A 13,153-nucleotide genomic window follows, 5' to 3' on the forward strand; every position below is an offset into this window, starting at 1 on the left:
AAAAGAAAAACACCAAACATGTCTATCCACACCTCCCCCCAATGGAAGCCTAATGCAAGGTGTAATAGATACTATATTTCAGTAGCAGAAAATGAATATCCAGAAAATGTCTTGTTGGGAAGGAAAAGCTAAAAACATTCTAATTTAAATTACGCAGGCTGTCTCCAAGTGCTTCAGTCTTTGCAAACTCCCACAATGGAATACCGACTCAAGAGTTGGCATATTCTTTTAAATTCTTCTCCGAATGTTACGTTCATACTGAACGAGTCAGATAATAGCCATGAGGGAGTGTCGTAGTGGAAGAACAGTTGTTGGTATTCTGAATTGACTCGGATGGAGAGAGAGAAAAAAAACCAAGGCAATGTTTTTGTTAGTGGAACATTTTTACATTCTTTAATGTATTGTTACACAGTCTAAATAAACAATGAAAAATAAATGACACAGAGGAAGGGAAGGCAGTTTCCTTATTAGCTATGTTTATTATGCCACGGCTTAAGCCGTTCTGTACAGAAAGCACCCAGCTGGCTTTAAAGCTACTTGGTTTACACTGGATTGTTGTTGTCGTTGTTTTTTTTTAAAAAAAAGTTTTAAAATGAGCTAGAAATGGTCCTATGGCAGGGGGGGCAACTGGCAGAGCCGTTCCCCCGCTATGCTACATAGCATGGAAAGGGAGAAGGAGGCAGGAAGCAGTGGTCACCAATGGTGGAACTGCTTCCACCTGCAATATTTACAGCCAGGAATAACTGGAATGTACAGGGTACAAGGAGGTAGGGTATACAAAGCAAAATAGATAGTGGACTGCTGGGCCAAAAGTCTTCATGACAAACGAAGTATTTTATACTAACTTAGTACCTTTCATGCCAAAGTGAAGCCCTCGTATCTGTGATTGACTCAAGATCCTCTAGTACCACAGGGGCAAAACATTTATGGAAACATAACATTGGTCAAAGACGGACCTAGATAAGATTCAGGGGCAGCAAAAAGACAAGTCAGGGGTAAAAATACAGAGTGGCTCAAAGTACTCTGGAGACTAGAAGGTCGCCAGGGCTATGGCTAGCATCAGCAGAAACAACTCGGGAGTTGGAGGGGGGGGACTGGAAGATGGGGAGTGCAGCAGAATTTAAGATGAATAAATTAACCTGGAATGTGACGAAGTGCCGACGTTGAGAGTGGGGGCTGTGGGGCTTAGTTCCCAGTGCAACAGAGGCGAGATTGTGATTCGATCCTCTGGACGGCAGTGCCAGTGAGCTAATGCTGCGTACCCAGTACACAAATACCGTGAGCAGAATCCCGTCCCAACATGGCGGGAGGGGAGGTGGCTGCTCGGCCCAAGAGACAAAACCATTCCAAGGAAGAGCAAGGGGTATAAACTCTCTCCATTCCTTACAGCCCTAGACCCGGAGGAAGAAGAATGGCACGCAACAGGATCAGATACCGAATACATTGTAAAAAATAAAAATAAAAAAAAGCTTAGAGTTAAATGCAAGGTTTATACAAAAAGATGTCTTGTAAAAAAAAAAAAGTTCCCCGAAACCTAGTTGATGAGACAACACGGGAGGGGAAGAAAGGGCCGGCCTGAGGTCCATGGCAGTGTGGGAATGATGAGGCCATCCTTTCCCCTCCTCGATCAGGGTTTTTGTTTTTTTTTAAAAAACTTTTTACACTTTAGTTTTTTTCTTATAAAAACACAATTATGGGGAAATGAGAACCCCAAGGCTGGCACAGGCCCCAATGGGGGCCAGAGAGGGACCCAGGCCTCTGGGATGTGTTTTCACGGGCGAGCTCCTCATGCAAACACCTGCATTTTAGCAGCGGGCTCTGCTGAAGGAAGCTGAGTGTGACTTGGCCCTAATACAGTTGGGCTGGGTGTGGATTCAGACCAGTCAGACAAGGAGTGAGGTGAGGGACTACTCCATTGCTCCGGGGACTCTGGTGAAGGAGTCAGGTAGGGGTGCTCGCTGGGAGGGTGAAGGAAGTGCTTGGGCGTTGTGTCTTGCCCCTGCGTGTAACTGTGCTGTGACGGCGGGGTTGGATAATCCTCTACCCCTGCTGCCTTTAGGTATGGTGGGGGCCCTCCGCGTGGAGGTGCCCCCTGACCCTCTTGGGGTGAGACAGGTTGGTTACTGCGCACAGCAGCTGCTGGCGGAGGCATGGGCTGGGGGGCTTCCTTGGCCTGGGCTGGGGCTGGGTTGGGCAAGCCCTGAGAGCCGTGTCCCATGGCCATGTGGTTGGGCAGAAGCAACCCTGGTGGGAAAGCTTGGCCAGACTGGTGCAGGTTGGGATGGGATGCAGCAGGGTGGACTACCCCTATGATGGGTTGGCACTGAGAAGTGGGAACACGGGCACGCCACTCAAAAGGCATGGCCACGGGGCTCACCATGCCCAGACTAAGCCCCATGCGGCCGGGTGGCACGGAGAGGCGGTTCATGGACAGCAAGGTGCCATCCCCTAGGTCGCTAAGGCGTGCCAAACTGACAGCAAAGGGTGGGTCCATCATGCCGTGGACCATGGGGGTAGAGGGCACTGACATTGAGGCACTGGCGGTGTGAAAGACCCCAGGTGAGGCTGGGTTAGGCACATAGGGAGAGTCCAGCGAGTCGACAGGAGACAGGGTGACAGAGCTCTCCAGGAGAGAGCCTTGACACTCCAAATTGAGCTTCTTGGCACGCGCCTTGGCCTCTTTGCTCTCCCGTGCCAGACTGGCACTGCTTCCTGCTGTCACATTCTTTGTGCTAGGCCGACGGCTCTTCTTGCCCTGCGGAGTGGGCTTCAGGCTAGGTAAGAAGCTATTGGGAGGGCACATGAGAGGGGAGAGAGAGTGACCGGCAGGTAGGGCTCCCTGTGGGCTACGCACAGTGTTGTAGTCATCCAAAAGTCGAACAATATCGTGGTGCAAGCGCTCCTGAGCCACGTCACGTGGCAGTCGATCCATATGGTCAGTGATCTCACGGTTGGCAAAGTGATCCAGCAGAATTTTGGCTGCCTCGTAACTGCCCTCCCGAGCTGCTAGAAACAGTGGCGTTTCCTCCTGTTGCAGAGAAGGCAAATTCATGACCACATTCGACATATAGTTTGACATTCTCAGACTACCAGACTACTCCCTGCTAAATATGCCAATAGTTCCTGAAGGCATTGTCAAAATGGCCGATTTAAATTAGTAGCAGTCAGTGACTGTACAAATCGCTTTCTCCTCAATACATTCAGGACAGCTCACTCTAAAGCAGGGGTGTCAAACTGCCGGCCCGCAGGCCGGAAGCATCATCCGGAAGCCGCACCCACCCCATTGCCGGCAATGGCAAAACTGTCCCGATGCGTTGCGTGACGTAACGTGATGTCACGAGTTTGACATGTCTACTCTAAAGGAAAACCCCAGAAAAACATTTTCAAGCGTATCATTTAGGATGCAACAAGTATAAACAACAGTATTATTATTATTATTTTTCAGCCCAAAATGGGAAAGAGAGGAAAGGGGGTGGGCATCAATCCACCTGGTACAAAAGCCTAAGCTCTGCTTTCTCACTAGAAAAGATGGCAGCTAACCTTCTCCTGTTAGCTCCATCTTTGGTGACTGTTGTGACAAAGGCATAACCAATGTGATTTTTAAAAAGGTAACAGGAGAACTCACCTTGCTGTCCTGCATGTCCTTGTTGGCCCCGTTCTTTAGCAGGGCAATTGTAGCCTCTACATTATTGACAGCTGCTGCCCAGTGCAGGGCTGATTTTCCTGATAGGAGTGATATCAAGACAATAAATGCATTTGTTACTTGCTAACGATTCTTAGATTCTTCTAAAATCTAATACCTTTCCTAAATTTTAAGGAATTATCTTCCTTCAACCATGCCAGATTGTCATTGTCCATTGCCCATTAACACTGAGCTTTGTATAAATTACGTATTTTGGAAAAATTCTTACAGCAAATCAGCTGATCTGTAAGTAAAAACATGAAGAACTATGGACTATTTGCTGCAGGGGGGGAATTAACACATTAATTTATAAAAGACTGGAAAGATGCATCTACTGGCAGAATCTTTTGTTCACAATGTTTTTCAGTTTACCCCTATGTATCAAGCCCTCTCCCCAATTAATTACAAGTCACCTTCATAACCAAAATCTTTTACTTTCCATCACGTATTCTAGTCTCACTCTCTGTCAAAAAAGCCAAGGAAAGGAGTGTAGCCAGGTTAGAAAGTAAGTGTGTGAGAAAAAAAAATATTGAATATGAGCATCTTTACTAAATCAATCTGGGCAACCTTGTAAAGGAGTTATGAAGAGGTTACCTAATAATCTAACCTGGAATGTAGTGGGAATCAGTAGAACACAGTCAAGTTAAGAAACCTGGTCCCAGACCCAGCCAAGCTGGGGACAAAGCCAATTCATTCTCCAAATTACATACCCAATTCGTCCACGGCATTGACGTCAGCATGACAGGCGATCAATTCTTCCACCATGCCTTCAACAGCTAACCTTGCTGCCAGGATCAGTGCAGTTGAACCATCTCCCATCCGAGCATCTAAATCTGTAGATCGATTCCGGATCAGGATCTAACAAGAGTGTTAGGTGGAAGAAGCGCAAAGTATGTCATTCAACATAGTAAAGTAATACTGTCTGCAATATTTACGTCAGCTGCTATTTGGTTTTTAGGAACGCTAGGGATGACTTTTTGGAGTACCTCAAAGGTAACAGATTGATGGCGCATGAACTAGATTGTTAACATTCACAGTTGAATTCACATTTAAAAAAAAGAGATACTGTGTTTTTGTACTCTTAATATGAGCTAATAGGAGAACAGAAAAACTGTATTTTTAGAAGTAGAAAGGCTCCATTGGATCGTTCACAGAGTGAGTATACCTTCAGGACAAGGCTCACCTGGAAGACTCCTTGGGCATCAGCAGTCACAGCAGCGTGAAGTGGGGTACGTCCTGTGTTATCTTGCGCATTGGTATCGGCACCAGCATCCAGCAAACGTTTGGCGGCATCAGCCCGGGCGTACCTTGCAGCCAAATGTAGTGCAGTCTCCCCTGTGCGGTCTGTTTGGGCGCTCAAGTTAGCCCCCTGGCAGATGAGGTCTGAGATAATGTTGGCAGAGGAGTCGTCTCCTTCCTCTTCCTCAGCCAGATCAGTCTCCATGCCACCACCACAAAAAGAGGCCAACATAAGTGGGGTAAAACCATCTGCATGGACAACACAATAAAAGATTACCTTAACATAGTTTCTTCTTTACTAAACTGATGTAATAATATATTAAACCTGTAAGCCAATAATCTCTCAATGACCCACAACACTCATATAAATATAAATATAAATAATATAAATATAAATATAAATATAAATAATATAAATATAAATAATATAAATAAATATAAATATAAATATAAATATAAATATAAATATAAATATAAATATAAATATAAATATAAATATAAATAAATATAAATATATAGGTCCCAGAAGAACGAAGCTGAAGTCACCAGCCTGAGGATGACGGATGAGATTTCGTCGAAACGTTGCCCTGATACCTCCAATTCTACGTGGGGAAAAACCCGAATGACCAAAGATCTACATACAAACACCCGCGAAAACCTCAGAAAACATACATACATACATACATACATACATACATACATACATACATACATACATACATACCGTATATACTTGAGTATAAGCCAAATTTTTCAGCCCACTTTTTGGGCTGAAAAACTCCACTTCGGCTTATACTCAAGTCAACAAAAAAAAAGAACTGTCCCTTCGTTCGGAACAGGCTGCTGAGAGAAGGGAGCGGCAGAGCCTTGCAGAGCTGGCGGCAGTCCAGCGTTGTTTCTCCCCCTCGTGGGTGCGTGTGTGTGTCAGACCCACGGGAATGGCTGGTAGGGAAGCGGCATTCCGGCATTCCCCCCCTTCCTGTGTGTCGAGCCCACGGGGCTTGACACACAGAGAAACGCAAATGCCGGACTGCCGCCACCTTTACTAGCCATTCCTGCGGGTCTGACACACACACACACACACACACACACACACACACACGCACGCACGCACGAAGGGGAGAAACAACGCTGGACTGCCGCCACCTCTGCCAGCCCTGCAAGCCTCTGCCGCCCCGGCGTTGGTGGTCGAGCTCTTCGGAGCCGGCAGAGAATCTCCCGCAGGAGGAGGTCGCGGCTTTCTCTCTTGCTTCGGACTGCAAGGATTTAAACTCCAGGAACAAATCCCGATGGAAGTTTTTTTTAAAAAAAATACTCCTCCGGGTTGGACAGGGGACCCAGGCTGAGGTCTAGGGGTAGTGGGGGGGGGCTCGCAGACATAGATGGGCTCAAGTGGAAGCCAAGCAGCCCTCCCGAACCTGGGCTTCTGGACGGAGCAGCCGGTGGTGCGTTTCAAAAAGCAGAAAAGTTGGATTTTGAACTTTTCAGCAGCGCATCTGCACCCGCTGCTTTTATGACCGACCTGCCGTTTCCCCCCCCTCCCGGTCCTTTCCCCCGTCCAAGCGGACGCTCCAGGCTCTTTGGGGGGGACGGGCAGGCGGGGGGGGAAGGAAGCGTGCCGAGGCGCCGCTCACCTGCGATCGGCGAGTGCGCTGGACTCGGCTGCGTGTCCGGCGGAGGGTTCAGATCATTCCGGGCCAGAGCGGCTTGGCGGGCGGGGCCGTTGGGCAGGCGGCGTGGTGCAGCGGGGGAGTCAGGGCAGCTCTGCCATGGAGCAGCTGGGGTGGGTGGGTGGGGGGAGGAGGAGGAGGAGGAGGAGGAGGCGGAGAGGAGCGAGCGAACGAAAGACAGAGCTTCCGGTGGCTACCGCTGCTGAATATTGCAATGAGCCGCCGTCTCCCTATGACCGCTGGCGAGGGGATTTCATCAGAGCACGCAATCGGGGCTCCCCCTCGTGGGTGCGTGTGTGTGTCAGACCCACGGGAATGGCTGGTAGGGAAGCGGCATTCCGGCATTCCCCCCCCTTCCTGTGTGTCGAGCCCACGGGGCTTGACACACAGAGAAACGCAAATGCCGGACTGCCGCCACCTTTACTAGCCATTCCTGCGGGTCTGACACATACACACACACACACACACACACACACACACGCACGCACGCACGAAGGGGAGAAACAACGCTGGACTGCCGCCACCTCTGCCAGCCCTGCAAGCCTCTGCCGCCCCGGCGTTGGTGGTCGAGCTCTTCGGAGCCGGCAGAGAATCTCCCGCAGGAGGAGGTCGCGGCTTTCTCTCTTGCTTCGGACTGCAAGGATTTAAACTCCAGGAACAAATCCCGATGGAAGTTTTTTTTAAAAAAAATACTCCTCCGGGTCGGACAGGGGACCCAGGCTGAGGTCTAGGGGTAGTGGGGGGGGGGCCTCGCAGACATAGATGGGCTCAAGTGGAAGCCAAGCAGCCCTCCCGAACCTGGGCTTCTGGACGGAGCAGCCGGTGGTGCGTTTCAAAAAGCAGAAAAGTTGGATTTTGAACTTTTCAGCAGCGCATCTGCACCCGCTGCTTTTATGACCGACCTGCCGTTTCCCCCCCCTCCCGGTCCTTTCCCCCGTCCAAGCGGACGCTCCAGGCTCTTTGGGGGGGACGGGCAGGCGGGGGGGGAAGGAAGCGTGCCGAAGCGCCGCTCACCTGCGATCGGCGAGTGCGCTGGACTCGGCTGCGTGTCCGGCGGAGGGTTCAGATCATTCCGGGCCAGAGCGGCTTGGCGGGCGGGGCCGTTGGGCAGGCGGCGTGGTGCAGCGGGGGAGTCAGGGCAGCTCTGCCATGGAGCAGCTGGGGTGGGTGGGTGGGGGGAGGAGGAGGAGGAGGAGGAGGAGGCGGAGAGGAGCGAGCGGATGAAAGACGGAGCCTCCCGTGGCTACCGCTGCTGAATATTGCAATGAGCCGCCGTCTCCCTATGACCGCCGGCGAGGGGATTTCATCAGAGCACGCAATCGGGGCTCCCCGCCCCTCGGTCCTGCCCAGATGCAGCAGCAGCAGCAAGACCACCCCCCCACACACACACACACCTCCGGTCTACCTTACGGCCCGGTGACTTGACCCCGGGTATAGATCGGAAAGAAGGCAACAGACCTGCAGAATCGCGGCGGCGCCCCCGGAGAAGCCTACCCCGAGGCTGCGGCCGATTTTTCCTTCTCCAGGCATTTTTCCTTCTCCAGGAAGTCCACCAGTCATCAAAGGGCCAAGTTTGAAGACCCCTGCGTCTACGCGGTATCTAAGAGCCGCCACCACCACCACCCACTAACCTCTCCACGGTGCCCCACCCCTTGGCTCTTCTCATTGCTGGAGCTCCTTCTCAGCGAAGGGGCAGGAAGGTCTGTTGCCTTCTTTCCGATCTATCCCCGGGGTCAAGTCACCGGGCCGTAAGGTAGACCGGAGGTGTGTGTGTGTGTGGGAGGGTGGTCTTGCTGCTGCTGCTGCATCTGGGCAGGACCGAGGGGCGGGGAGCCCCGATTGCGTGCTCTGATGAAATCCCCTCGCCGGCGGTCATAGGGAGAGGGCGGCTCATTGCAATATTCAGCAGCGGTAGCCACCGGAAGCTCTGTCTTTCGTTCGCTCGCTCCTCTCCGCCTCCTCCTCCTCCTCCTCCTCCTCCCCCCACCCACCCACCCCAGCTGCTCCATGGCAGAGCTGCCCTGACTCCCCCGCTGCACCACGCCGCCTGCCCAACGGCCCCGCCCGCCAAGCCGCTCTGGCCCGGAATGATCTGAACCCTCCGCCGGACACGCAGCCGAGTCCAGCGCACTCGCCGATCGCAGGTGAGCGGCGCCTCAGCACGCTTCCTTCCCCCCCCGCCTGCCCGTCCCCCCCAAAGAGCCTGGAGCGTCCGCTTGGACGGGGGAAAGGACCGGGAGGGGGGGGAAACGGCAGGTCGGTCATAAAAGCAGCGGGTGCAGATGCGCTGCTGAAAAGTTCAAAATCCAACTTTTCTGCTTTTTGAAACGCACCACTGGCTGCTCCGTCCAGAAGCCCAGGTTCGGGAGGGCTGCTTGGCTTCCACTTGAGCCCATCTATGTCTGCGAGCCCCCCCCCCACTACCCCTAGACCTCAGCCTGGGTCCCCTGTCCGACCCGGAGGAGTATTTTTTTTAAAAAAAACTTCCATCGGGATTTGTTCCTGGAGTTTAAATCCTTGCAGTCCGAAGCAAGAGAGAAAGCCGCGACCTCCTCCTGCGGGAGATTCTCTGCCGGCTCCGAAGAGCTCGACCACCAACGCCGGGGCGGCAGAGGCTTGCAGGGCTGGCAGAGGTGGCGGCAGTCCAGCGTTGTTTCTCCCCCTCGTGCGTGTGTGTGTGTGTGTCACACCCGCAGGAATGGCTAGTAAAGGTGGCGGCAGTCCGGCATTTGCGTTTCTCTGTGTGTCAAGCCCCGTGGGCTCGACACACAGGAAGGGGGGGAATGCCGGAATGCCGCTTCCCTACCAGCCATTCCTGTGGGTCTGACACACACACACACACACACACACACACACACACCAGGAAATCGAGAGCGCAGCCTTAAGTTAAAGGTGGCGGACGGGCCCGAGAAAAAAGGCTGCAAAACTCCAATCTTTTAAAGCATGCGGTGTTGTTGTGTTTTTTTTTTTCCTCCCCCCGAAAGTGAATGCCAGCTTTCCGTACTAGTGTATTTGTACTGCCGCGAGTGACAACTGACAAAGCTTGCCGGTGTGATCTTGATTTTGGAACTGATGAAGTCTGTTAACAGGCTCAACTAAGATGGCAGACGTGTCGAGCTGAGCTCCGTGAGCTCCGTGAGTTTGGTGTGGTTTGGTGGTGAGCTGCTGCATTTCCCAGCCTCGGCTTATACTCAAGTCACTAACTTTTTCCAATTTTTGGGGGTAAAATTAGGGGTCTCGGCTTATATTCGAGTCGGCTTATACTCAAGTATATACGGTACATATATATATCACGAAGAAGATGATGAGTGAGACCTCGTCGAAACGTCGCCAAGACACCCTCAATCTTACACGGGAAAAGACCCGAATATGCCAAGACCTACATACATACATACATACATACATACATACATACATCAATAAACTGTGGGTGGTGTTTTGTTTTGTTTTTTAAAAAGAACACAATGTATGCTAAAATGAGAAAAGGACAGCTACTCCTGGACAGATCAAATGTTATCTATAAAGACTCCACCAGAGGGCATTGTACAGTATCCAACTAACATGTTACCTGGCCCACGGACATTGACATCCATGCAGTCAGTGTCAAATTCACCCTGGGGTGGTGTCAGGGCCATAGATGGAGGCATACGAATATCTGCTGCCACCAAATGGTGCTGTGTCCATTGTCGGCAATCCACTGGGTCTTCACAGTCCAGGGCTGGCTCTTCCACCTGGCAATGAAGAACAGAAACCCGACCTTTATCACAGAAAGTCACACTTCCCATACAGGTTCTGCACTATATAGTATGTAGTGTGTACTGATTACAATGTCCTTTTGGGGAAACACCAAAGAAGTTAGGCCACCAGTAGCTTGGCAGAAAACTGCGCGCATAACATTGCCCAGACTTGAAAACCAGAAAGGGGAAGAAAAGGAGAGGAGGCAATGTAATAGTTTGGAATATGAGCTGGAATACCTTTGCAGCTCCGGTTCTCAAGTCAGCCAAAGTCTCACAATGAGCAGGCAATACCTTAAGACGCTTGGCCTCTGGGCATTCGGCTTCCAGCCAGTCTTCTGAGCTGTCTGGTATCAGGCTCTCCCCTTTGCCAATATTCCTGAAAGAGGAAAATGTATGCAGTGAGTTGAGAGGCTAGAGCACAGGAGGCAATGGTACCTCTGGCTATATCCCAAATATCCCAAATATCCCAAATATCCCAAATATCCACCTGCAGGCACACACAGGGGTCCAGCTCCCCCCCCCCTTTTTTTGGGTCATCGTGTGTCTGTGATTTCATCTGTTAAATGTTTTCATCTGCTGATATTTTTTTCACGGTGGATGATTTTAATGTTTTTCAATGTTTTTCTATGTTGTAAGCCACCCAAAGTCCTTGAATATTTATTTATTTATTATTTTAATTCCATTTATATCCCGCCCTTCTCCGAAGACTCAGGGCGGCTTACAAGCTTAGCAGTAGCCTTCATTCTATGTATATGCCTGCTTATTAGGGCTTTCACACACACCCCAAGCGGCATTATTACAAAGTCAGCTTAATTGCCCCCAACAATCTGGGTCCTCATTTTACTGAAATGGGCAGCAAGTAAATTTAATGAACGAATGAATCAATGAGAAAAGGCAAGCATCGAAGTAAAATAAAAGAAAGCCTGTCTCTTACAGCAGACGCAACCTACTACAGCTACAGACAATTTGTACAATAGCCACAAGCAATGAGAGTATCCCATGCAGGCAAGTATGCTGGCAGGAGAGGGACGGGATTCTTCTCCACTAGCCCGCTGGGTTTCTAGGCTTATTGTAGGAAAATAAAAATAAAAATTATCTATATAGCAGGAAGGGGACAGCAGGTTTTGCCACATTAAACCTGTTACTTAGCATGACATTGACGTGATTTGACAAGGGATGCCCCCGAGGGCTTTTTTCCCCCTTTTCTATAACAAGTCTCTGATACAAAGATATGAGATCGTTCCTCGATAGCTCTTGAATGAATAAAGGCCTCTTACTTCATGCCCAGGGCATCCTGACCCACAGGCTCACGCCGGTTCTTGTTGCTACTCTCTTTCTTCAGACTGAAACCTTCAGGAAACCAGAGGGTGCTGTGTTCTCTTTTACGCCGGGCCACCAGCACACCCAGTACCAGGATCACCAGGAGAATGAGGGCTGCTACCACCACCAGCGGCAATAACTTGAATGGGTCTGGGTAGATAGGATCTTTTACACCTTGAAGAAGCAATATATCCACGTTATAAACTTGACTGCAAACAGCAACAACCAAGCAGTATTGAGCTTTTGCGAAGCGCCTTTTCCAGAGCCCTGGAGAAAACCTAACCTTTCACGGCTTTGAGTGGATACGGAAACTCTAGACGTTCCACTGCCGACAGGGCAGCAAGGTAATCGGCAGCGCTTACGGCATCAGGGAAGCATTTGTTTGAAGCTTGGTAGCAAAGACGGTTGTCAATCTCCAGGGTAACCTCAGACCTAGAGAAAGTGGCAAAGGGTTAGCAGGGTCTCCTTTTAACGTCACAGAGAATTCTAAGGAGAGGCAAGTCGGTTGCCTCTGCGCTTTAGTTTCATTCTCTGTTCAGTCTTTTTAAGTACTGGATAAAGGTGGTCCTATAAATAAGTGGGTCCCAAGCCATATAGGGCTTTATAGATAAAATCCAGCATCTCAAAATGCAGCCTACAAGCCAGGGGTAACTGGGGTAATTTGAAGAGCAGAGATGTTGCACGGGCAAACCTGAGGCATGCCTGTAATTGCTTTGCGTGGCCATATTCTGGACTAGTTATAGCTTCCAAGTGATCTTAAAGGGTAGCCCTATCTAGAGCCTCTTAACAAATAGGGATTATGGTAGACAGGTAGCATTTCTTTAGCAACCACAAATGGGAATCTAGCGCTCTCTAAGAAGCTTGTTTTAATGTGGTTTTAAAAAATAAAGCACCGTTATTAACCGTTAGATTTTACAGGGGACTGGCAGCTCTGTCATGGAGCAAAGCACGGCTAAGGGGGAAACCATGTGACCACAACTGTCCTTTCCTTTTCCCTGCTCCCCTGCCTTTGGAATTATCCCAGAGCTAAGATAATTAAAAGGAGTTAAAAGGAATTAAAGCTTGTATTTAGGCTCATTGGACAAGAAGGGATTATAGGAGAGCAAGCAGAGGAAATGCACATTGAAAGGAGTGCTTCGGGGCTGGGAGTTAGCAGCACGCTACACAAACAGCCCAGCATAATTCAATATTATGCTTATTGTCATATGATCCCTTCCTTTTCAATCTCTCTGCTCTGGGATGGTGGGAAAAGATCAGTAATTTCTGTAGCCACTCTCTCCTGTGTCTGACTCTTTTTTTTTTCTTCCCCTCATCCTAGAGGGAAGAAATTGGAGAGGAAGGGATTACAAGAGAGCAAGCAGGCACACCATAGAGAATACACTGGGCTGCAGGCTTAACACTCATGGCTTCCAGCCCCAACTGCACTCCTTTTGATGTTTATTCCTCATGGTATGCTTGCTTGTTCTCTTGTAATCTGTTCCTTTCCAATCCCTCTCCTCTGCAAG

The 13,153-nt window shown here is 50.0% G+C and overlaps 1 protein-coding gene across 2 annotated transcripts in view; it reads right to left on the reverse strand.

Annotated features, from left to right (window-relative positions):
- Nucleotides 1-364: 364 nt before the first annotated feature.
- NOTCH3 (notch receptor 3) overlaps nucleotides 365-13,153 on the reverse strand; it is a 75,407-nt gene continuing 62,618 nt past the window's right edge. The window contains exons 27-34 of one of the 2 annotated variants that reach the window (XM_083356157.1): nucleotides 11,932-12,080; nucleotides 11,606-11,822; nucleotides 10,566-10,704; nucleotides 10,160-10,322; nucleotides 4,866-5,170; nucleotides 4,393-4,540; nucleotides 3,626-3,723; nucleotides 365-3,028 (exon numbers count right to left, since the gene is read on the reverse strand). In XM_083356157.1, the coding sequence (XP_083212283.1) occupies nucleotides 1,787-3,028; nucleotides 3,626-3,723; nucleotides 4,393-4,540; nucleotides 4,866-5,170; nucleotides 10,160-10,322; nucleotides 10,566-10,704; nucleotides 11,606-11,822; nucleotides 11,932-12,080 (2,461 nt within the window). In that variant the 3' untranslated portion in view covers nucleotides 365-1,786. The remainder of the gene's footprint in view (nucleotides 3,029-3,625; nucleotides 3,724-4,392; nucleotides 4,541-4,865; nucleotides 5,171-10,159; nucleotides 10,323-10,565; nucleotides 10,705-11,605; nucleotides 11,823-11,931; nucleotides 12,081-13,153) is intronic. The other variant, XM_083356158.1, reaches the window with a different exon arrangement.

The sequence above is a fragment of the Vipera ursinii genome, assembly GCF_947247035.1.
Source record: "Vipera ursinii genome assembly, chromosome: 2".
Classification (NCBI taxonomy): domain Eukaryota; kingdom Metazoa; phylum Chordata; class Lepidosauria; order Squamata; family Viperidae; genus Vipera; species Vipera ursinii.